The sequence below is a fragment of the Otolemur garnettii genome, unplaced genomic scaffold (assembly GCF_000181295.1).
Source record: "Otolemur garnettii isolate 467f Iridium unplaced genomic scaffold, OtoGar3 scaffold00012, whole genome shotgun sequence".
NCBI lineage: Eukaryota > Metazoa > Chordata > Mammalia > Primates > Galagidae > Otolemur > Otolemur garnettii.
In genome coordinates, this window is record NW_003852407.1 from 189,408 (window position 1) to 207,130 (window position 17,723).

The window sequence follows — 17,723 nt, forward strand, 5'->3', positions numbered from 1 at the left end:
ACCTCCAGCTCTTGGGCTTAGGCAATTCTCTTGCCTCAGCCTCCCGGGTAGCTGGGACCACATCAAGGAATTCTTTTCTATTAATAGGTTTTCTCTTACTATTATACCCACCTTGGTAAGGTGGATGGTTTTGCTTCCTGGGACATGTCTCAAACCTGCTGCTAATCTTTTTCCCAGCTTCTTTTTTTCTAGGCTGCAAGGTATTTACTTACTGGCTTGAACAAGTACATAATAACCCAATAAGTAATTTAACTACTCAAGTTAGGTATACCAAGATCCGGTGGTATTAATTATAAAGACATGTGCTTTCCCACCTCTACTTATTTGTGGTATGTTGCACCTTCATGCCTTTCAAATTGGACCCGAATTAACCGGGCACATCAGAAGTAACCTGAAATAATTAAAGAAAATAGGAGCAGTCCTCAGAATACTGGAGGGTGAGAAGGTGACTGACTATAATGGAAACATGAATTTAAATATTGCCCCAGATGCCATTGAATTAATAAAATTCCCATATACAAGAGAGGTGTCTATTTTGCATTGTTTAATGGATAAGGAAGAGCTTTGCAGACAGGTTTCAAGGGAGCTAGAATTTGCTAAATAGCCGTTCTATGAAGTCTATGCGGGGGAATGATGACAAAGCAAAGGATAAATGAGAAGTCCTCCAGGACAAGAAGACTGCACCCTGTGCCTTCTCGTCCTTGGGACACACCTAGGGCCAATTCCCACACACTAGAGTGGATTCCATACTGTTTGGAATCTGTTCCTAGCAAAAACATCGAGGCAGACCAAGCACCCACAAGCAAAGGAGGGTGAAGAAACTTTCCACTTTTCTTTTTCTTCTTATCTCACTTAATTCTGTCTGTTTACAACTATATTCCTAAAAACACGTGACTAAAACAATGCAGTCACCTTGGACCGTCCCTTCTTCCTCATTCTTAATATCCACTCATGCACTCAGTCTCCTGTTTCATTTTCTGAAATATAAGTCTTAAAATCATCTCTTCCATTCTATTCCATCATAACCCTACCTCACAATCTTTCTATCTCAGCCTTGGTTACCATTTGATATTCCTAGATCACTGGTCTGTTTAGACTCACCACACTCTGTCTTTTCCAAGCATATTGACTGATCATAATCACCTTAGGAATCAGCCTCTTCAACAAGATTCTCTTACCTATAAATACTAAAACGATCTCATACTTTCTCATCTCTGGGAAAGTAGTTAATCTGTTCCTTCTTCCTAATATAATTTGAGATGCTCCATCAACCTGAGAAATACATAAACATTGAAGTCCTAGAGAGCCAGGATGATATCCTGTCCTTATCCTTTAGTAACTATGACCTGGGAGGTTTATTTAATTTCTCATTACTCTGGGTTTATCTCATTTAAAATTACATGGCCTGATTTACAGAGATGACGTGGGATTTAAGGACATAGCACTATCAAAACTTCAGTCTCCTCAGTCTTTAGAGCTAACATAGAATTGGCAGCTCAAAAACATTTATTATTCTAAAATGATTCATATTTTACCATGAGCTACCAAAAATGTGATTTCCTGATAACAGTTCACTCTCCAAAGATATTACTTGAGGCCTCATTCTTCCTTATTTGCAGTGGAACTAAATGTCAAGGAAATTTTATTCTGACTAATCCTTGTCATACTGGGCTACAAAGAAAATCTTTCCAAGCCCACAATGGGAAACTATTTATGAGGAAATTGTGTTTCTATTTTTCATAAACTCTTCAATATTCAATGTGTTCTAAGCATGAAGTCTCTGAATATTTTATATCTATAAAATGACTGGAAAGTGGTTCTAACAAGAAGGGCACTGGATATCTTTTAGTGGGCTTAGAAATAATGCATATTCTTTGGGGGTTGTTGGCATCTGTACAGATATTTGTTTAGTATTCCAGTGAGAAATAATACTTTCTTCAGTTGGGTATGTCAGACTTATTCAAGTATGGAAAAAATGTAATCAGTATATATTTGGAAAGGAAACCAAAAAAAGTATGACAAAGTAAAAACCAGTGAAAAAATATATAACACACAAAGGCAACAGAAATAAACTAAGATTAGTTTTCTGTTTGCTCCCTTTTACAAATTTAGAAGCTAGAATATTACATCCTACATATAAATTTCACAGAGAGGATTAGACTACCCTGGCAAAATATGTTTGCTATGTATATATTTACATGTTAAGAGAGATGCCCCAATATAGGCCAAATGTTTATTAGTAATGACAGCATACTTCACACAATCATTGATCATTTATGCAAATGTATTTATAATATAGTTGCTCAGGAAATTAAGCTTTAAATTCAGAAAAGTCCTGTGTTCAAATTCTTGCCATGCCATTTAAACAGAATTTATTAGAATAGTCAAATTGAATGTGACACTGAATGTATTATTTTATTTTCTCTAATACAAGGATTTCCAAGGGCAAACTGGGAAAAATGAAACTTTCTTCTTGGTGTTTTTGTGAAGATTAAATGAGATAGTAAGTTTATGGTTAAGTACGTACTTGATAGTGATAATTCTCTGTAATAAAGTTTGCAAATCTCACCGATATGGAAATTATCAGCTTGTTTTTTTCCTGAGCATCTAATGGCAATCAGCACAAATTAGGATTTGCTCTCATGATAAAGAATATTGAAACACTAGACTGAGAGGATAAATTACGCAAGTGTGAAATATTTCACTGGGATCACATTACATATGGAATAAATAAAGCAGTACAATCTGAGTTTGGACACAGGAGAGAATTAGAGAAGGCAATGACTGCATGATATCGGAGAGATGGTAGATGGAATGGAGCCAGAGGAGGGGGGGGGGATGCTGCCCGAGAGGTGGGGACACCCTCTGATGGGCAGAGGGGCTCCAAGTCAGCTCCCGGGAACTAGATCCACCTATCCCAGGATCTCAAGGAGAAAGGTTACTAGGAGACTTCTCACAGAAAATTACCAAATATTAAAATCATCAAGAGATTTAGAAATAATCATTTGTAAGCCTTTTCTTAGGGGTGTTTCCAATATTCTACCATTGTTCCTCCCTCTAATCTGAAATTTTTAACTTTAAATACTCCCATACTAGTAGCTGTTGCTTGAATGGTTCTTCATTTCATTTAAATTCAGTGGCTTTGATCCAGAGGAGAGGAAACTTTTAAGAGGAAAGAAAGGGAAGAGAGAGAAGGGTGAATGGAAGGAAATTAGGAGGAAAGGGAGAGAGGAAGGAAGAGGGACAGGGAAAGACAAAGGAAGGAGGGACTTGAACTGTTCCCACATCTACTGGAGAAATAGGTAATTTTTCTTCAAAACCTCTCCCTTCTCTCAACACTTCTTTTTCACCACCCAGCCTCCTCAAACACATACTTACTCCTTAGACTTAAAGTATTTTATAATAAATGATTTGAGTATATGATACAATTTAACTTCTTGATTGCTCAAATGAACATACATATATATATATATATATATATATTTTTTTTTTTTTTTTTTTTTTGAGGCAGAGCCTCAAGCTGTTGCCCTGGGTAGAGTGCCATGGCATCACAGCTCACAGCAACCTCCAACTCCTGGGCTCAAGCAATTCTCCTGCTTCTACCTCCCAAGTAGCTGGGACTACAGGCACCCACCACAACACTGGCTATTTTTTTTTTTTTTTTGGTTGCAGCTGTCATTATTGTTTTTGTCAGGCCTGGGCTGGATTCAAACCTGCCAGCTCAGCTGTATGTGGCTGGTGCCTTAGCCACTTGAGCCACAAGAAACAATTTTTAAAATTTATTGTAGAGATTGCATATGCTATTCATGCTGATGTGACAGTGGCTGAATCAACACTTTTCACTGAATGATGTGTGTGTGTGTGTGTGTGATCATTCAGTCTCTGCGGGAGGTGCTTTTTCCTGTCCCACCAGAATGTGGGGTGCTAACAGCAGGTTAAGATGACCCCCCCTGCAAAGGATAATAATGCATCCTGGTTCCCCAAGGAGCTCTCATTTAGAGAAAACTTACCATAGGGAGTTAAAAATCTCATCTGTCATTCTCCATTTAGGCAACAAAAATAAGAATTTTCAAAGTGGGATCTCTTTTAACACATTTCTAAATTCTAGGCTAATTAATTTCTTCATTAGGTGTTGAAGAATATACACAAAGGCCTCAAATGTTTCTATAAAAGTGAGTAAGTTTTGCAGAATTTCATTTGAGCAGAGCACAAGTACCAAGCTCTTGTCCTTAGATGCTAGAAAGTTGTCTCAGGATAAAGTTTTGGGAACTAGTCTTGAAAAACAAACAAACAAAACAAAATAAAAACAAACTTTAGGCCAGGTGTGATGGCTCACGCCTATAATCCCAGCACTCTGGGAGGCTGAGGCAGGTGGATTGCCTGAGCTCACAAGTTCAAGACCAGCCTGAGCAAGAGTGAGACCCTGTCTCTAAAAATAGAAGGGCATTGTGGTGGGCTCCTATAGTCCCAGCTACTCCTCGGGAGACAAGAGAATTGCTTTAGCCTAAGAGTTTGAGGTTGCTATGAGCTATGATTCTATAGCACTTCACTGAGTGTGACAAAGTGAGACTCTATCTAAAAAATGAAGGAAGGAAGGAAAGAGGGAAGGAAGGAAGGGAGGAAGGAGGGAAGGAAGGAAGGGAGGAAGGGAGGAGGGATGGAGGGAACGAAGGAAGGCAGGAAGAAAGGAAGGAAGGGAGGGAGGGAGGGAGGGGAGGAAAGAATGGAAGGAGGGGAAGGAAGAAAGAAAGAAAGAAAGACAGCCAGACAAACTTTGGGTGTTTGCATGTTCCACAGTTGAGCATAGAGAAAGGGGGATGACCACACAGATGAAATTGCTCTTAACCTGTTATAGATGATGAATAATTTGAGTTGCTAATTAAAAAAAGCTATCAACTCCTTGTTATTAGACTATATAGCCATGCTATGTGTGTGCATCTGCACACACATAAACAGAAATATTAGTGTAAAGGGAGTAATAAACCTCACAAGTTCTTCATGAACCTCAGGTTAAGAGGACATAATCTGTGTAAAAACCAAACTACTTGAATGTGTGATCTGCAGAGGGCAGCCTCAGCATCTCCTGGAATCTTTCCTGGAAATCCAGATTCCCAGGCTCTAATCCAGATACACTGGACCCAGGTCTGTATTTTTATAAGATCCTCAGGTAAGTATTAGGCACACAAAACCTGAGAAATACTCCATACACATCCATGTTAATGGTGAGTTTAGAATTTAAAATGTATATCTCAAATCACATGGGGAAATAACTCATTAATAAAAACACAATAAATTGTTTGTAATGAGAAGACAAAGGGGTCAGAAATGTTTTGCCTGTGTTCAGGGGAATAGCCTTCTTTCCCGACTTTCAATAACTTGCTTCCTGCTCTGCATTTTTCACTTCTCTTTGGAAAGAGTTGGTGTGGGACATGGCTAAGTTGGAAGTGAGAAGTGGGATCTGGGACATTCCATTAGCTTCCATCATAGTAAATTTGGTCCATCATGAGGAGCAATTAGGAGATGCTGTGTTTAAGAGAAAGAGAAAGCCAGGCGGCGACCACCAGATCTGCACAACTGCTGCGTATAACGTCTTACTGGGACTGGACGCCATTGTAATGCAGTATGGTTGTTTAAAGGACTTTGTGGGGGTAGCTTCCTGGCCATCTAATGAATTTATTATTTGAGAACAAGCCTATTCAACTGGAAGAGGCTGCCCTTCTCTCTAGACTCAGAGGACAACATTCAGATACCCTAGGGCAGCCAGTCTAACCCGCTCCACAAATAACAAAATCTATGTAATAGAAGCCGACTGTGTGAACACTAAGATCAAAAGTAATGTGAAAGGAATATCTGTGGCTTTGAAGGCAACCACACTGCAATCCTTCACCATTCTTTCTGCCACTCATCAGGCCACCTGCTCCATAGCATAACCCAAGGACATTCATCATAAGTTATGTATTTCCAATTATGTTGTCTCTTAGATCACCAAAGATCTAAAAATAGATTATTTTTCACTTTCTCTCTGGATGGCAACTTTAATACTTTAACTCTGCAATTTGATTATGTTAAGTTCATAGTTAACTTCAATTTTATCATATGATGTAATAATTCCTGATACAATATCTTTCTCTTATTTTTTTATTGGGCAAAATCTTGATTAAAAGGTCTCAAATTTTGATGTAAGTACAGTCATTCACTTTCTCCCCCCAATAGCTTTTTGCAAATCCAAAAAATACTGCCCATTCATTTTTTGCTCTCATTGACCTACTCTTATATTCTTCAACCCACAAGGTGAGAAATATTCTCAAGTGGCTTGAATTTTATTGTTGTTTTATACTTCTTTATGTTTATCTTCCTTTTTTAAAAATTGGATTCTGAAGCCCTGGACATCAGTGGTGGTGAAAGGAACAGATGTCAGCCCCCTGGCCTCCTGCCTTACTGTAGAGATACTTGGTGAATTGAAGACAGATGGTCACTATTTCAGAGCTTTCCAGGTAAACTTTAACTTTAACAGCAAGTTAAAGTTCTCTTGCTTAACTTCTTTTCATCATCTAATATGTTAAGTTACACTGCACTATATAAAACATTTACTCAAACACTAAGCTAAGTGACACATTAGCCGTAATTCTAAGGGATATTTAATAATTAGAATTCTGGAAGACTCCTTCTAGGAGGGAAAAAGTCAATCTAAGAATAACTGTTAACATCATAAAAGGGCAAATAAGATGCTTTGTTTACTTTAATATTTCTCTGAATTTTTTGAGTCTGTCTGTTAGCTTAATTGTTGACCTTGGGAAAGCTGCTTAAATTTTTTATGCCTCAGCTCGTCACCTATAAATGAGACATTAGTCATGTGGCTTACTCATATCGTCTCCTCTGGAAATTGTTTCCTTTTCTTTAGGGGCAATTCATGGAGCTCTTTTCCTCATTTACATATTAAAACATCATAGTAGAAGAAACACTAATTCATTAAACACCAAGTAGATTCCAGAGTTACAAATGCTGGTGGTATCTAAGTCTCATTTGCCTTAATTACATTTTACAAGGGATAATTTTGGATGACAGAACCAAATCAAATTAAATTTCATCTATTGAAAAAAATCTATGGGGAGTGAGGACAGAAAAATTACAAGAGGATATCTACAAAAAGACACAGATGGGCTTCCACATGCGATGAAATTTATGTAATAGGATGCTGTGTAATTTTCCAGCCTAGAATTGATAGGCGGTATTGGCTCCAGTGACACCAAATCAACACATCTCTCCTACTTAGCTGTGCCAATGATTTATTTGGTCTGACTGGCCTTAGAAATGACCCTCTTGTGTCACATGCTAAAGGATGTCTGATCTCCCATGACCTTTGCCTGTGGCTGATTTTACCAGATTGGAACACTCCTGTGGTATCTTTGATGAATACCCCCAATGGTGGCCTACAAGTGGCTCAGGGAAAGCAATTGTATTAATGTATTATAGTAATTTATTGGCAGTTGTGTGTGATAGCAGATTTACTGAAATAAGCCCTGCCAAAAAGATCAGGTTACAGCAGGAATACATGATTTCCCAGCCATCCATAAAATATAAATCAAATGCCTTTCTGTCCACTGTCAGCCACCTCCACCCACTCCTTGTCCACAATCCTCAGATAAATTGGAGCACATGCCACAATTTGCAGGGGGAAAATCAAACTCAATTTCGCAGTACAATGAAGTGAGTTTTGGTCTCGTCATGTCCACTGACATATCGATCCCTGGAAGACTGAAAAGATCAGAATTTTCTGGGTTTTTGCTTTTATAAATACGTAGGTGTAGAAATGCAATGTGTAAATGGAGGACAATCCAGCGCTTAGATAGCTTTGCAACGTTGCGAGAGCACCGGGGGCTAATGTTATAAAAGACTGCTCTGATATAAAAGTCACTGTTTAAGAGGTCACATTTTCTTTCCCTTTAGAGTTATAGCCCTCCAAGACAAACGGTCTCCTAAGCGAGGTTCATTCAAAGTGCAGCTGATCATTTCACAGCTAACAGGAATTTTCACTAGTGAAGAAAAAAAAAATTACCCTATCTTGGCCCTTTGTAGAATTTATGTCAGATCTATAATGCAATAAGCCCAACACTCTATCAAACATTTTCTATTTAACCTGAAAGGGGACTAAGCCAAATCACTTATATGTCCATGTTAGTGATTTGCAAAGTGTAGTGATTGCAGCCTCCGTGAAAGGTCTAAAGACCACACGGTTATTCAAGTCTATAGATAAAGCATTACAAAATGGAACCACTTATCATAAGGTGATGATGAAACTGTAAGAAACACCATCAATACCCTAGAGTCTAGTAAGCTAAATTTTGAACTCAGCAGGTGGAAGAGGAAAAAAAAAAAAAAAAAGAGGACATGCATCTGTTTTCAGATAGACAGAATTCCGGACAGTATGGCAACAGAGCGGCTTTCTAATTACCACTTACTATAGAAATCTTGTAAAGTGCTCTGAAACCCCCTGGGTATTCACTACACAATCTGTGTTTGTTGCCCTATCCTGTGTGTGACCCCACTGCACACATAGCTCTGCAAGCCTTTTTTGGGGTGTAAACTGAGGCACAGAACGCTGCTGCTGCCTATGAAAATCCACATGTAGGGATCTGAGTCCAAAGAGAGCTTCTTTCTTTGATCCCAATCTTCAAGCTTCCAAAGTAGAAGTTTCTCATTGAGCACGATCCTTAAAAATTAGAGCAAAGCCTCACATTACCATATTCTAAAGTAATTACTTTCGGTAAGTAAAGATAAATTCATTACTAATTATGCAGTCCTTTCTTGCAAAAGTCAGAGGTAAATTATTTGAGGTATTTTTTTTTTAAGCCGACAAGAGAATGACTTTACTTCATCAATCAGTTTGACTAAAGTAATGATTTTCTTAGAATTAAAACTTGTTGAAAGCTCTAAGTATTTCATCTTTTAAGCTAAGAAGCATGTAGTTACTGTCACAGCTAATACATTTGTCAGTCTGCTAATTTTCTTTCTCTATTAGAATAAGTAAACATCAGCCCTCTTTAAAAGCATACTATTTACCATGTGTCAGGAGCAATGTAGGGAGAACTTATTTGAAAATCATGAGGTAAGACATTATGAAATGAACAGCAATCACAGGGAAACAATAAAGGAGAAACATGAAAGGCAACGGCACTTAGTAATTCCAAAGTCATGGTCGGATCTGCCTCAAAAGGAGTGGAGGAAGGTGATATTGAAAAAAGAGCTGTGAAAAATATAAAATCGAACCAAAAACTCCAGCCAGACATATTAGGAAATATGAGAGAAGAAACAGCTTGTGAGTAGTTCAAATACAAACAAGAGCAGTAGTAAAACAAAAGAAGGCTGTTAAGCATACAATGAAAAGAAAGAAAATGAGATTGTTCTCACTTGACAGTAGATCAGAGAACGGTTCTTCAGATCTGCCTCTTATTTGACGGAATAGTTGCAGAGGCAGCACAACTAACTCTTCTCTGAAGGCTGTAACAATCCACTCGCGTGCTACCTCATGCTGATTTTCTTATGCAGCATTGGTATTATATTATTGTAATCAGAAGACAATAAGAACTAGTGTTTAAAAAAGCCAATTTTTTGCTCCCTCTATCAGATTCTTTTTTCTAAATTAATTTTTGATCATTTTTTGATTATCAACTTAGGCTCTAGGACATGGGTTGCTTTCCAAACCTTGTATTCCATACGAAACATCACTGTCCTAGTAAAAATTTTCACTTAAAATAAGCTTTAGAATATCATTTTCAACTTTTGTTCTGTAAACAATGTGGTTTTTAAAAAAAATTTTACTTCTCAGCAGACAGAATATTAAGTGTAATGTGCTATGCCACTTTAGTTTCCTAATGCTGCTATAAAACTGATCTTTCTGAGTACAGAATAGTTAAATCTCTTATTTTTTCTCCTTAAAAATTCCTGCAAACTAACATAACCTCTACAGAAAGAAATATGGAGAATTCTCAAAGAACTAAAAGCCAATCTTCTATTTGATTCCACAATACCATTACTAGGTATCTACTCAGAAGAACAAAAATCATTTTAGTACAAGGACGTTTGCACCAGAATGTTTATTGCAGCTCAGTTCACAATTGCCAAGATGTGGAAGCAGCCCAGGTGCCCATCAACCCTGAATGCAATCACAAACTGTGGTATGTGTGTACCATGGAGTACTAGTCTGCTGAAAGGGAATGGAGACTTTACTCAACCTTGTGTTTACTGGGTGGAGTTGAAACACATTCTTCTCAGTAAAGCATCTCAAGAATGGGAAAAAAGTATCCAATGTACTCGATACTAATATGAAACCAAGATATAAACAACTATATGCCCATACAAAAGAAAATCAGAGTATAGTCTAGCAAGGGGGCGGAGAGAGGAGAGGGGAGGGAATGGAATTGGTGGGATCTCACCTAATGTGCACAATGTGAGGGTGTTCATCACGTCCCCTGGGTGAAGGGCTCAACTACAACTTGAACTTTACCTTAGAAATGAAAAGAGTGTAACCTAAACATTTGCACCCTCATATTAACCTGAAATTTAAAAAAAAAAGAAACTTAAGGGTGGCACCTGTGGCTCAAAGGAGTAGGGCGCCAGCCCCATATGCTGGAGGTGGCAAGTTCAAACCCAGCCCTGGCCCAAAACTGCAAAACAAACAAACAAACAAACAAAAAACCTTAAAAACAAAAACAAAAACAAAAAATGTCACTGAAGGAGGCTGGTGAGGAAATGGTATTATCAATTCAGATTTTTTTATTTTTTTTTCATCAATTTTGGAATGATGTAATCACTAAAAAGTTAGATATAAACCAAGAGGCATGAGTGAGTTTCTAAAATTTGAGACCTCATGTTTTTCTAAAGTCAAAAAGAGGAGTGGGGTAGGGGAAAGATCCATCACCATCACTTACAGCTTTGTAGACTTAAATATGCTACTTATATTCTCTCTCAGTTTCCTAACCCATAAGCATAAAGTGGGGTTAAGACTAGCGCTACCTTACAAAGTTGTTTGGAGGATCAAATGAGATGTTATAAGCCTTCTTTAATGAATATGTCCTGTAGGCATACTCATTAAAAATTCATTAAAGGTCAGCTATTATGAGCAGTTGCAATTAACCTGTCACTATCCTGAAAACCAATCTCCTTTAAAGTCTATTCGCTTGGTTGGGATCGCAGTGGGGGAATCGCTGCGGCCAGGATCCCGAGGCAGCATATTCTTGACGCAAGAGTTTCATTAAATGAAGTCTCTTGCTTCAGATCGTCTCTATGTCAACTATCAGACTTTTGGGACAGTATAAAGTAGCAGATCCTCACCATAACAAGTGTGTGGAGTGTGCTTGTGTGGGAGGCTGGAGACAGGGCCCGAGACAGTACAGACCCAAGTCCTAGTGTGGGCTTTGCTGGAGTGAAAAGGGCGATCTTCTGTGGAAGGAAGTCATGACCTATGCTGAGCTTCTGAGTCCAGGAAAACCCAACCCAACAGAATCCCACATGCCTCCAAGCTCCTTGCCACCTCCCAGGGGCTGATAATCCACACTGCACATCACAGAAAGGTTGAGAACATCAGAGGTGACACACACAAGTAACGTGATGCCAGGACCTAGATATATTCTCAGTGTTAATATAAAGATAATTACTATTCATACCCCACAGACAATCTTAGTTTTCTACTTATCACAGTCACCATGAGGCTTATGTACTAATGCAATGACAGAGATTGCTGAGGTATGGATGTGAGTTACAGAAAATTACTCAAATGTATTTGCACAATGTAGATTAGCGCAGTCCGGCTGCCTGCGTTTAGTAAGGGGGCCATCTCTGGATGAACTTTACTATCTTATGTCTGATAGACTGAGGTCATTTAGAATTATGCTAATATTCCACATCATCTTAAGAATGACATATTTCTTTATCTCCATGTTATCTACTTATCTATTTACCTGTCATTTGTTCTATTTTTTCTTCCCTTTCTTCTTCTCCTCTTCCTTCTCTTTCTTCTTTTTTCTTTCTCTCTGATCTGACTTTGGCTCTTTCTCCTTCCCTCTCTCCCTTCTCCCCTCCCTCCTCAATCTGTAGCAAAAACAAAATGGACCTCTCAGTTTCAGCCCTTTTCGATACCAGTGGAGGTAATAAAATGAGCACTGCATTGGGAATCCAGGGCTCTGCTCTGATTCTCATCCCTGTCACTTGATTTTCTTAGAAAGGCATCATAGACATGTCATTTCCTAGCCATCAAAATTTTGGGTTCTTCATTTCTATAATTGGAAAGTTGGTCTCAGCACTGGTTCTGACACTTCTTTCTGACCCTGGTACTCTGAAATAAGTAAGCAGCCTTGGGAGATGACTCTTGCAAGGCAGGGAGCAGAATGACAAGATTAAATGCATTTCTTTACGAAGTGGTTTTACCCTAGTTTGGGTATCTAGTTTTAAATCTTAGTTTCCATGTTGCAGAATGAAGAATGAGGGAATCAGGAATGTTTGCAGTATTCACTAGTCGGTGTACGCATAGTACATATTAAAGGAGATGGTTGCTGGCTCTGGGACTCATGGACAAATTTCCAGAGGAATGCAAACCACCTATAACCAGCCAGTTGCTGGAAGGCAGATATGTAAGAGCAGCACTGGGAGCCTCAGTAACAAACAATGAGCATAATGGCCACACAATCAATGTTGAAGAGATATTACAGTGAGACTTTCTCAGGCACCCTCAAGCACTTCTGTAGAGGCAAGAATGAGAATAATTATAAATGAGAACAAATGGGTACTTTACCTGGCTGAGACAAAAGTGGTGTGTAAGGGACTTTCGGTTCTATTGCACTCATTGGTGGAGGTAGCAAAGGGTTAGCAAAGCTGCGGAGTGGATGAGTTGGTCGGACGCAGGCGGTGGGGATGGTTCTGCTTGGTGCCTCCTCACTGCTGGGATGCTCTGGTTGAGATGGGGGCAGCATGGGTGGTTGTTGGGTGGTCGGCCCTTCACTCACAGCTGCAGTGGAGACAAGAAAAACAATTCACCTGCCAGGCTCCCGGATCCGTCCAGAAAGGTGTAACAGGATCTGACCAATATCTTCCCCACCTTATGGACATACTCATCCCTCTACCCTCAGATTTTTATGGGATGTGATAGCACTTCACCTTTAACAATAGAATGGATCCAACAGGATGGGGATTTATCTCTGAGACGGAGCAGTAAAATATATCCAGCATCAACAGTATTGCCTGAACTGCCCGGTCCCTCTAATCACAAGTGATGAAGCGAGGAAAATGAGTTATTTCTCCTTCTGTAAGTAGCGATGTCAGGGAAATTCAATGTACCAAACACTGTTACAGCTGCACTGTAATCTACCAGCCAATATGCCAATTTTTCTATGATTTAAACATGCCATGTCAACTGTCAAACAAATCAGAGTTACAGGGTGCTCGAAGGCATTGCTAATAAAATGATACAAACGATAACCACTATCATTATCTTCTGTAACAAAATAGAGGCACATCTAGCTAAAAAGTTCTATGAACGATGACTTCACTGGAACAAGTTGCCTGAATACAGAATTGCAATTCTTTCTCTCTGGCAGTAAGCCTTGTAATTTTCAGGCCGATTACTATAGTTGAATCGGTTCTGCACCATCCTTTTGACAGCCGCTGGGCATTTGGACAGCTCTGAATATGGAAATGTACCTTTTATTTTTTTCCCAGAGAACACAGTTGAGTCAGACTAACATAGTTTCAGGGAAGTTTCTCTTGCTAAGGACTGTGACTCAGTTTCATTGATTTACCTTCAAAGTCAACAGGGCTATGTTAACCTGCAAATGAAAAGCGCTCTGCGTCGTACGTCAAAGTGTTAACACAATAAGATGATTTCCGATGACTTCTCTCTGAAGAAGATTTTGTGGGATAAATTGAAAAAAAAAATGCCTCACTGGAAGATAGTATCTTACTTTTGTAAGAGAATTTTTAACCAGGAAATATTTCAAGATAATTAGTGAGATAATTTTGAAATAACTCTCTGGGAGGCTCAAGGAGGTCAGCAAGGGCAGAGGGGATAGAAAGAAAATCTGATAACACTGAAGGGAGTAGAGATCAAAGATACAAAAGATCAAGGCGTAATTTTAAAGCTATACGGAAGTGAAAGATGCCTTTCGGGGAATCTTTCTTCATTCTTCCATATTCAGAAGAGGTCCGATGGGTCGCTGAACCACCTCCAGGCTTATGCCATTTAAACATGGGGGTGGAAAGATACAGGTTTTGACTGAGGACTGGGTACAGTCACAGAGCAACCAGCCAAGAAGTAGGCAGAGGCTTGATAAAAGATTTTTTCAAACCCTGGAAACTTAGTCAAGACAGTAAACTGGGAGAATCCTAAGTGCGAGAGGAGTGTGAAGAGTAGTGTCTTACCTCCGGGCTAAGAAGCCCTATCAAAGAAGGAAAGAAGGGCAGATGAAGGCAGCATCTCAAGGGAAAGGTCTGGGGCTGCAAGGAAACCACCAGGCAAGTCCTGGGTGATGCTGGTTCTCAGATAAGGGCCCATAGGATGGGGGTGTCAAGTAGGGTTATAAGGAGCTGAATGGCTTGGAAAACTGCGAAGGGGGGAGCAGCACTGTGTGTTGGGGTCAATCAGAGTTGCATCCTGTGGTTGTTCAGAGTGTGGTTTTACAGACAAAGAAAATTATAGAGGTTTTACTTGGGACTCATGTTTAGCTTTAAGAAGAAAATGGCCGGCAAGTCCACACAAAGGCTTAACTCCTCAGCCAATGCCTGATCTTGGGCATTTTTGTGAGTCCTGTGCTCATTCTCTGCTCACGTGAAAAGGTGCCCTCCACGAAGGGTCTCCTTACTAGCACTTCCTTCAAGCCACAGGCCTCAGAGGATACGTGTAAAGTGACAGGCTGCAGGAGCTGCACAGAGAGGAAAACAGGCCCTTTCTGAGCAGTGTTCTAGGCGTGATCTCTGCGATGGAGAAAATACCACAAGGGTTTTATAACCTTCTGGGAAGAATGCTTGAGAAACTTAAGATGTTTGGGCTCCCCCTTCACAGAGGGCCTCTCAGTTTCTCCGTGAGCTGCGTGTAAGGTTCTGGAGACGGCTGCTCTTTGGTGTGTGTTTGTGTCCTGGGGGCTGGCTTTCACTAAGATGTACATCTCATCACATTCGAAATAGCCATCCAGTGAAAGAAATTTCATATTACTCCTTAACAACCTGCCTTCCATCCTCTCGCTGAAAGGTGGATTGTAATTAATCCACATGGAAGTTTAAAAGCGGCTTCAGCGAGTGAAGGAACCGTCATCCGTTTGGGAGGCACGTGTGCGACTCCCCTTACTGTATTTCCTCTTCCCGTCACTGTCTTTTCTATTTATTTTCTGCATCTTCAAAATGAAAAAAAAATCTATGTCAAAAGATTATTGTGATCACACATTTAATAAAGTTCACGTGTTTTTGGTCCTTTGAAATTCAATCTATTTTGATCAATGTTCCATATTTGACGCGAATTCCGATGGTGTCCCTGAATTCCCACTGTGTCCGTCCCCCATCCTACCCTCTCTCACTGGCACCGTTTCTCATTAGCATCTTCAGAAACGAATTCGTCAGCCTTCCCAGTCCTCCCTCCCCAGGATTTCAGCGGGCCCCAACGATCCCCAGTGCAAGCTGCTTGATGGGACTCTCCTTGACTTTGAGGGAGGTGATGGTGGCTTGACCCAGATGGGCCAGCTCTTCAGTCAAATCCATTCTTAAGACCACACTGGTGAAAAGGCCAGTGCTCAGTGCACTAGATGGGAGTGGGAGGGCCCAGCCTCGGGACGCACCTACACAAACCCACGAGGGACTGTTTTTGTTGCATTCAAAGTGAATACGACAAAGGTGTAGAATTTCTACAGATAATTTATAATTCTTACATTGTAAGTGGAGCACAATAAACGCTTTTCAGAACTCACTGACATTTGGGGCAGCAAAACCCCTTAAACAAACACAATAGCAACTGCTCCACCAGAGAAATATTCTCATTTCAGATGAGCTCCTGTGGCCAGTTCAGGCGCCAGCTTCAGGACACTGACATGAAACCAATTGGCTCCGTGACATGATATTTAGCTGTCCTAAGGGCTCTGAAAGCAAAGAGAAGCTCCCCTCACCTGCAAGCACAGCCTCCCTGCAATTCAGAGTGTGGAGAGAGAATCAGATATGTGCTGGCAAGGCACTGGTTATCAAATGATGAAGTAGTCAGAATTCATTGCACAATAATTACACGGCAGAGTTAAGTTTTAAGGCACTTTATAATAATTAATGTCAACATACATAAATAATTGCTATCGGATAACTGGCAAAAATATTGCAAAAATGGAAATGAGGATCTTTTTTCTATCACAAACTACAATATCTGATAGAAATATAGCACACCAAGAACTCCGAGCACAGACGTAGACTCAAGAATAGCTGTGGGAGTCCAGTCCACTCGCACAGACGTAGACTCAAGAATACCTGTAGGAGTCCAGTTCACTCACTCATCTCTGACGAACAGCATCATGCAACATTCCTTACAGAATTCCTGTGGGTTCCTCACAGACTGATGTTTGCCAAGACCCTAGAGCATCATCCGTGGATGCCACTACACTACTTATTTCATCCAGGTCAATTTCCATCTGTTAGTTAATTTCTAATTCGGGGAAAAACTGGGGCAGAAAAATAGCATAGGAAAAGGTTGACCACAGTCCCCACTCTCTACGCTAACAGAGCTGAAAGGACTAGTGGATCTTGCTTATCTTTCTCCTCTACGACCTGCCTGATTCAAAGATAAGGAAATGGGGACACCAGTGTTGCAATGATGGGTAGGAATGACACCCACAAACTACGTGTTTATTGAAGTTTTAATAAAATACTGCTGAATGTCACAGCTCATCTGCCCACTGAGGCTCAGGGCAGAACTGCAGTTACTTAGTAGGAAGAGAAAATATTTGTCCCTCACAACTATATAAACCTTCGTGTCACCGTATGTGTATAATGGGAGTGCAGTATTGAATCTTTCCTCTTCTTACGGTCAGGGGAAAGCTTTAGTTGTGCCTTCAGAGAGCAGCAGACCTTTGGCGAAGGTGTTTAGTAATTTACTTCTTATAAAACTCAAAGGTCTTTCAGATAACTTTGGAGGAAGAAGAGTTTCCACACTTGGCCAGTCAACTTTTTTTCTTTCTCTCCCTGTGCCTTTCTCTGTTTCTCAAGGTGGCTAATAAGACGTCTCTACCCAGAGTCATGAAATGTTTTCTGCCTGTGAGAGAACAGGGATGGATCGTGTTCTCTAAGGCATTTAGAAACCGATACCAAATGCCTGTGAGTTAACTGTTCCTGACAGTAATTTAGAGAATATTTGTTTTCCTAGAAAAAAAGGGGGCTTATTTATTTATTTCTTTTCTGAACAATCACTTGGGACACATTTTAGATCCTATGCTTTCTGCACTGCACATACCTCTGTTCAAAATACACCTGATGAGTGACTGAATCAATATTTCAAAAATGTAAAAATCTTGGCCGGGAGTGGAATGTCCATTGCCTTGGGGTTTTTAGATAAAGTTTAAAAATTACTAAGCATTTTGTCAAAAGTCTTTTATTGATATAACTATACACAATAGCCCTATATTTAATATTTATATTATTTAATACTTACATCATTACCTCACTTGAGAATTTTGACTTTAAAAATTCATCCAAACAAACAAACAAACAAA

The 17,723-nt window shown here is 39.8% G+C and overlaps 1 protein-coding gene across 1 annotated transcript in view; it reads right to left on the minus strand.

Annotated features, from left to right (window-relative positions):
- The window catches only part of DCC (DCC netrin 1 receptor), a 685,279-nt gene that overhangs the window by 11,148 nt on the left and 656,408 nt on the right, over window positions 1-17,723 (minus strand). Inside the window, exon 25 of the mRNA XM_012801997.1 lies at window positions 12,788-13,000. Coding sequence (XP_012657451.1) covers window positions 12,788-13,000 — 213 coding nt within the window. The remainder of the gene's footprint in view (window positions 1-12,787; window positions 13,001-17,723) is intronic.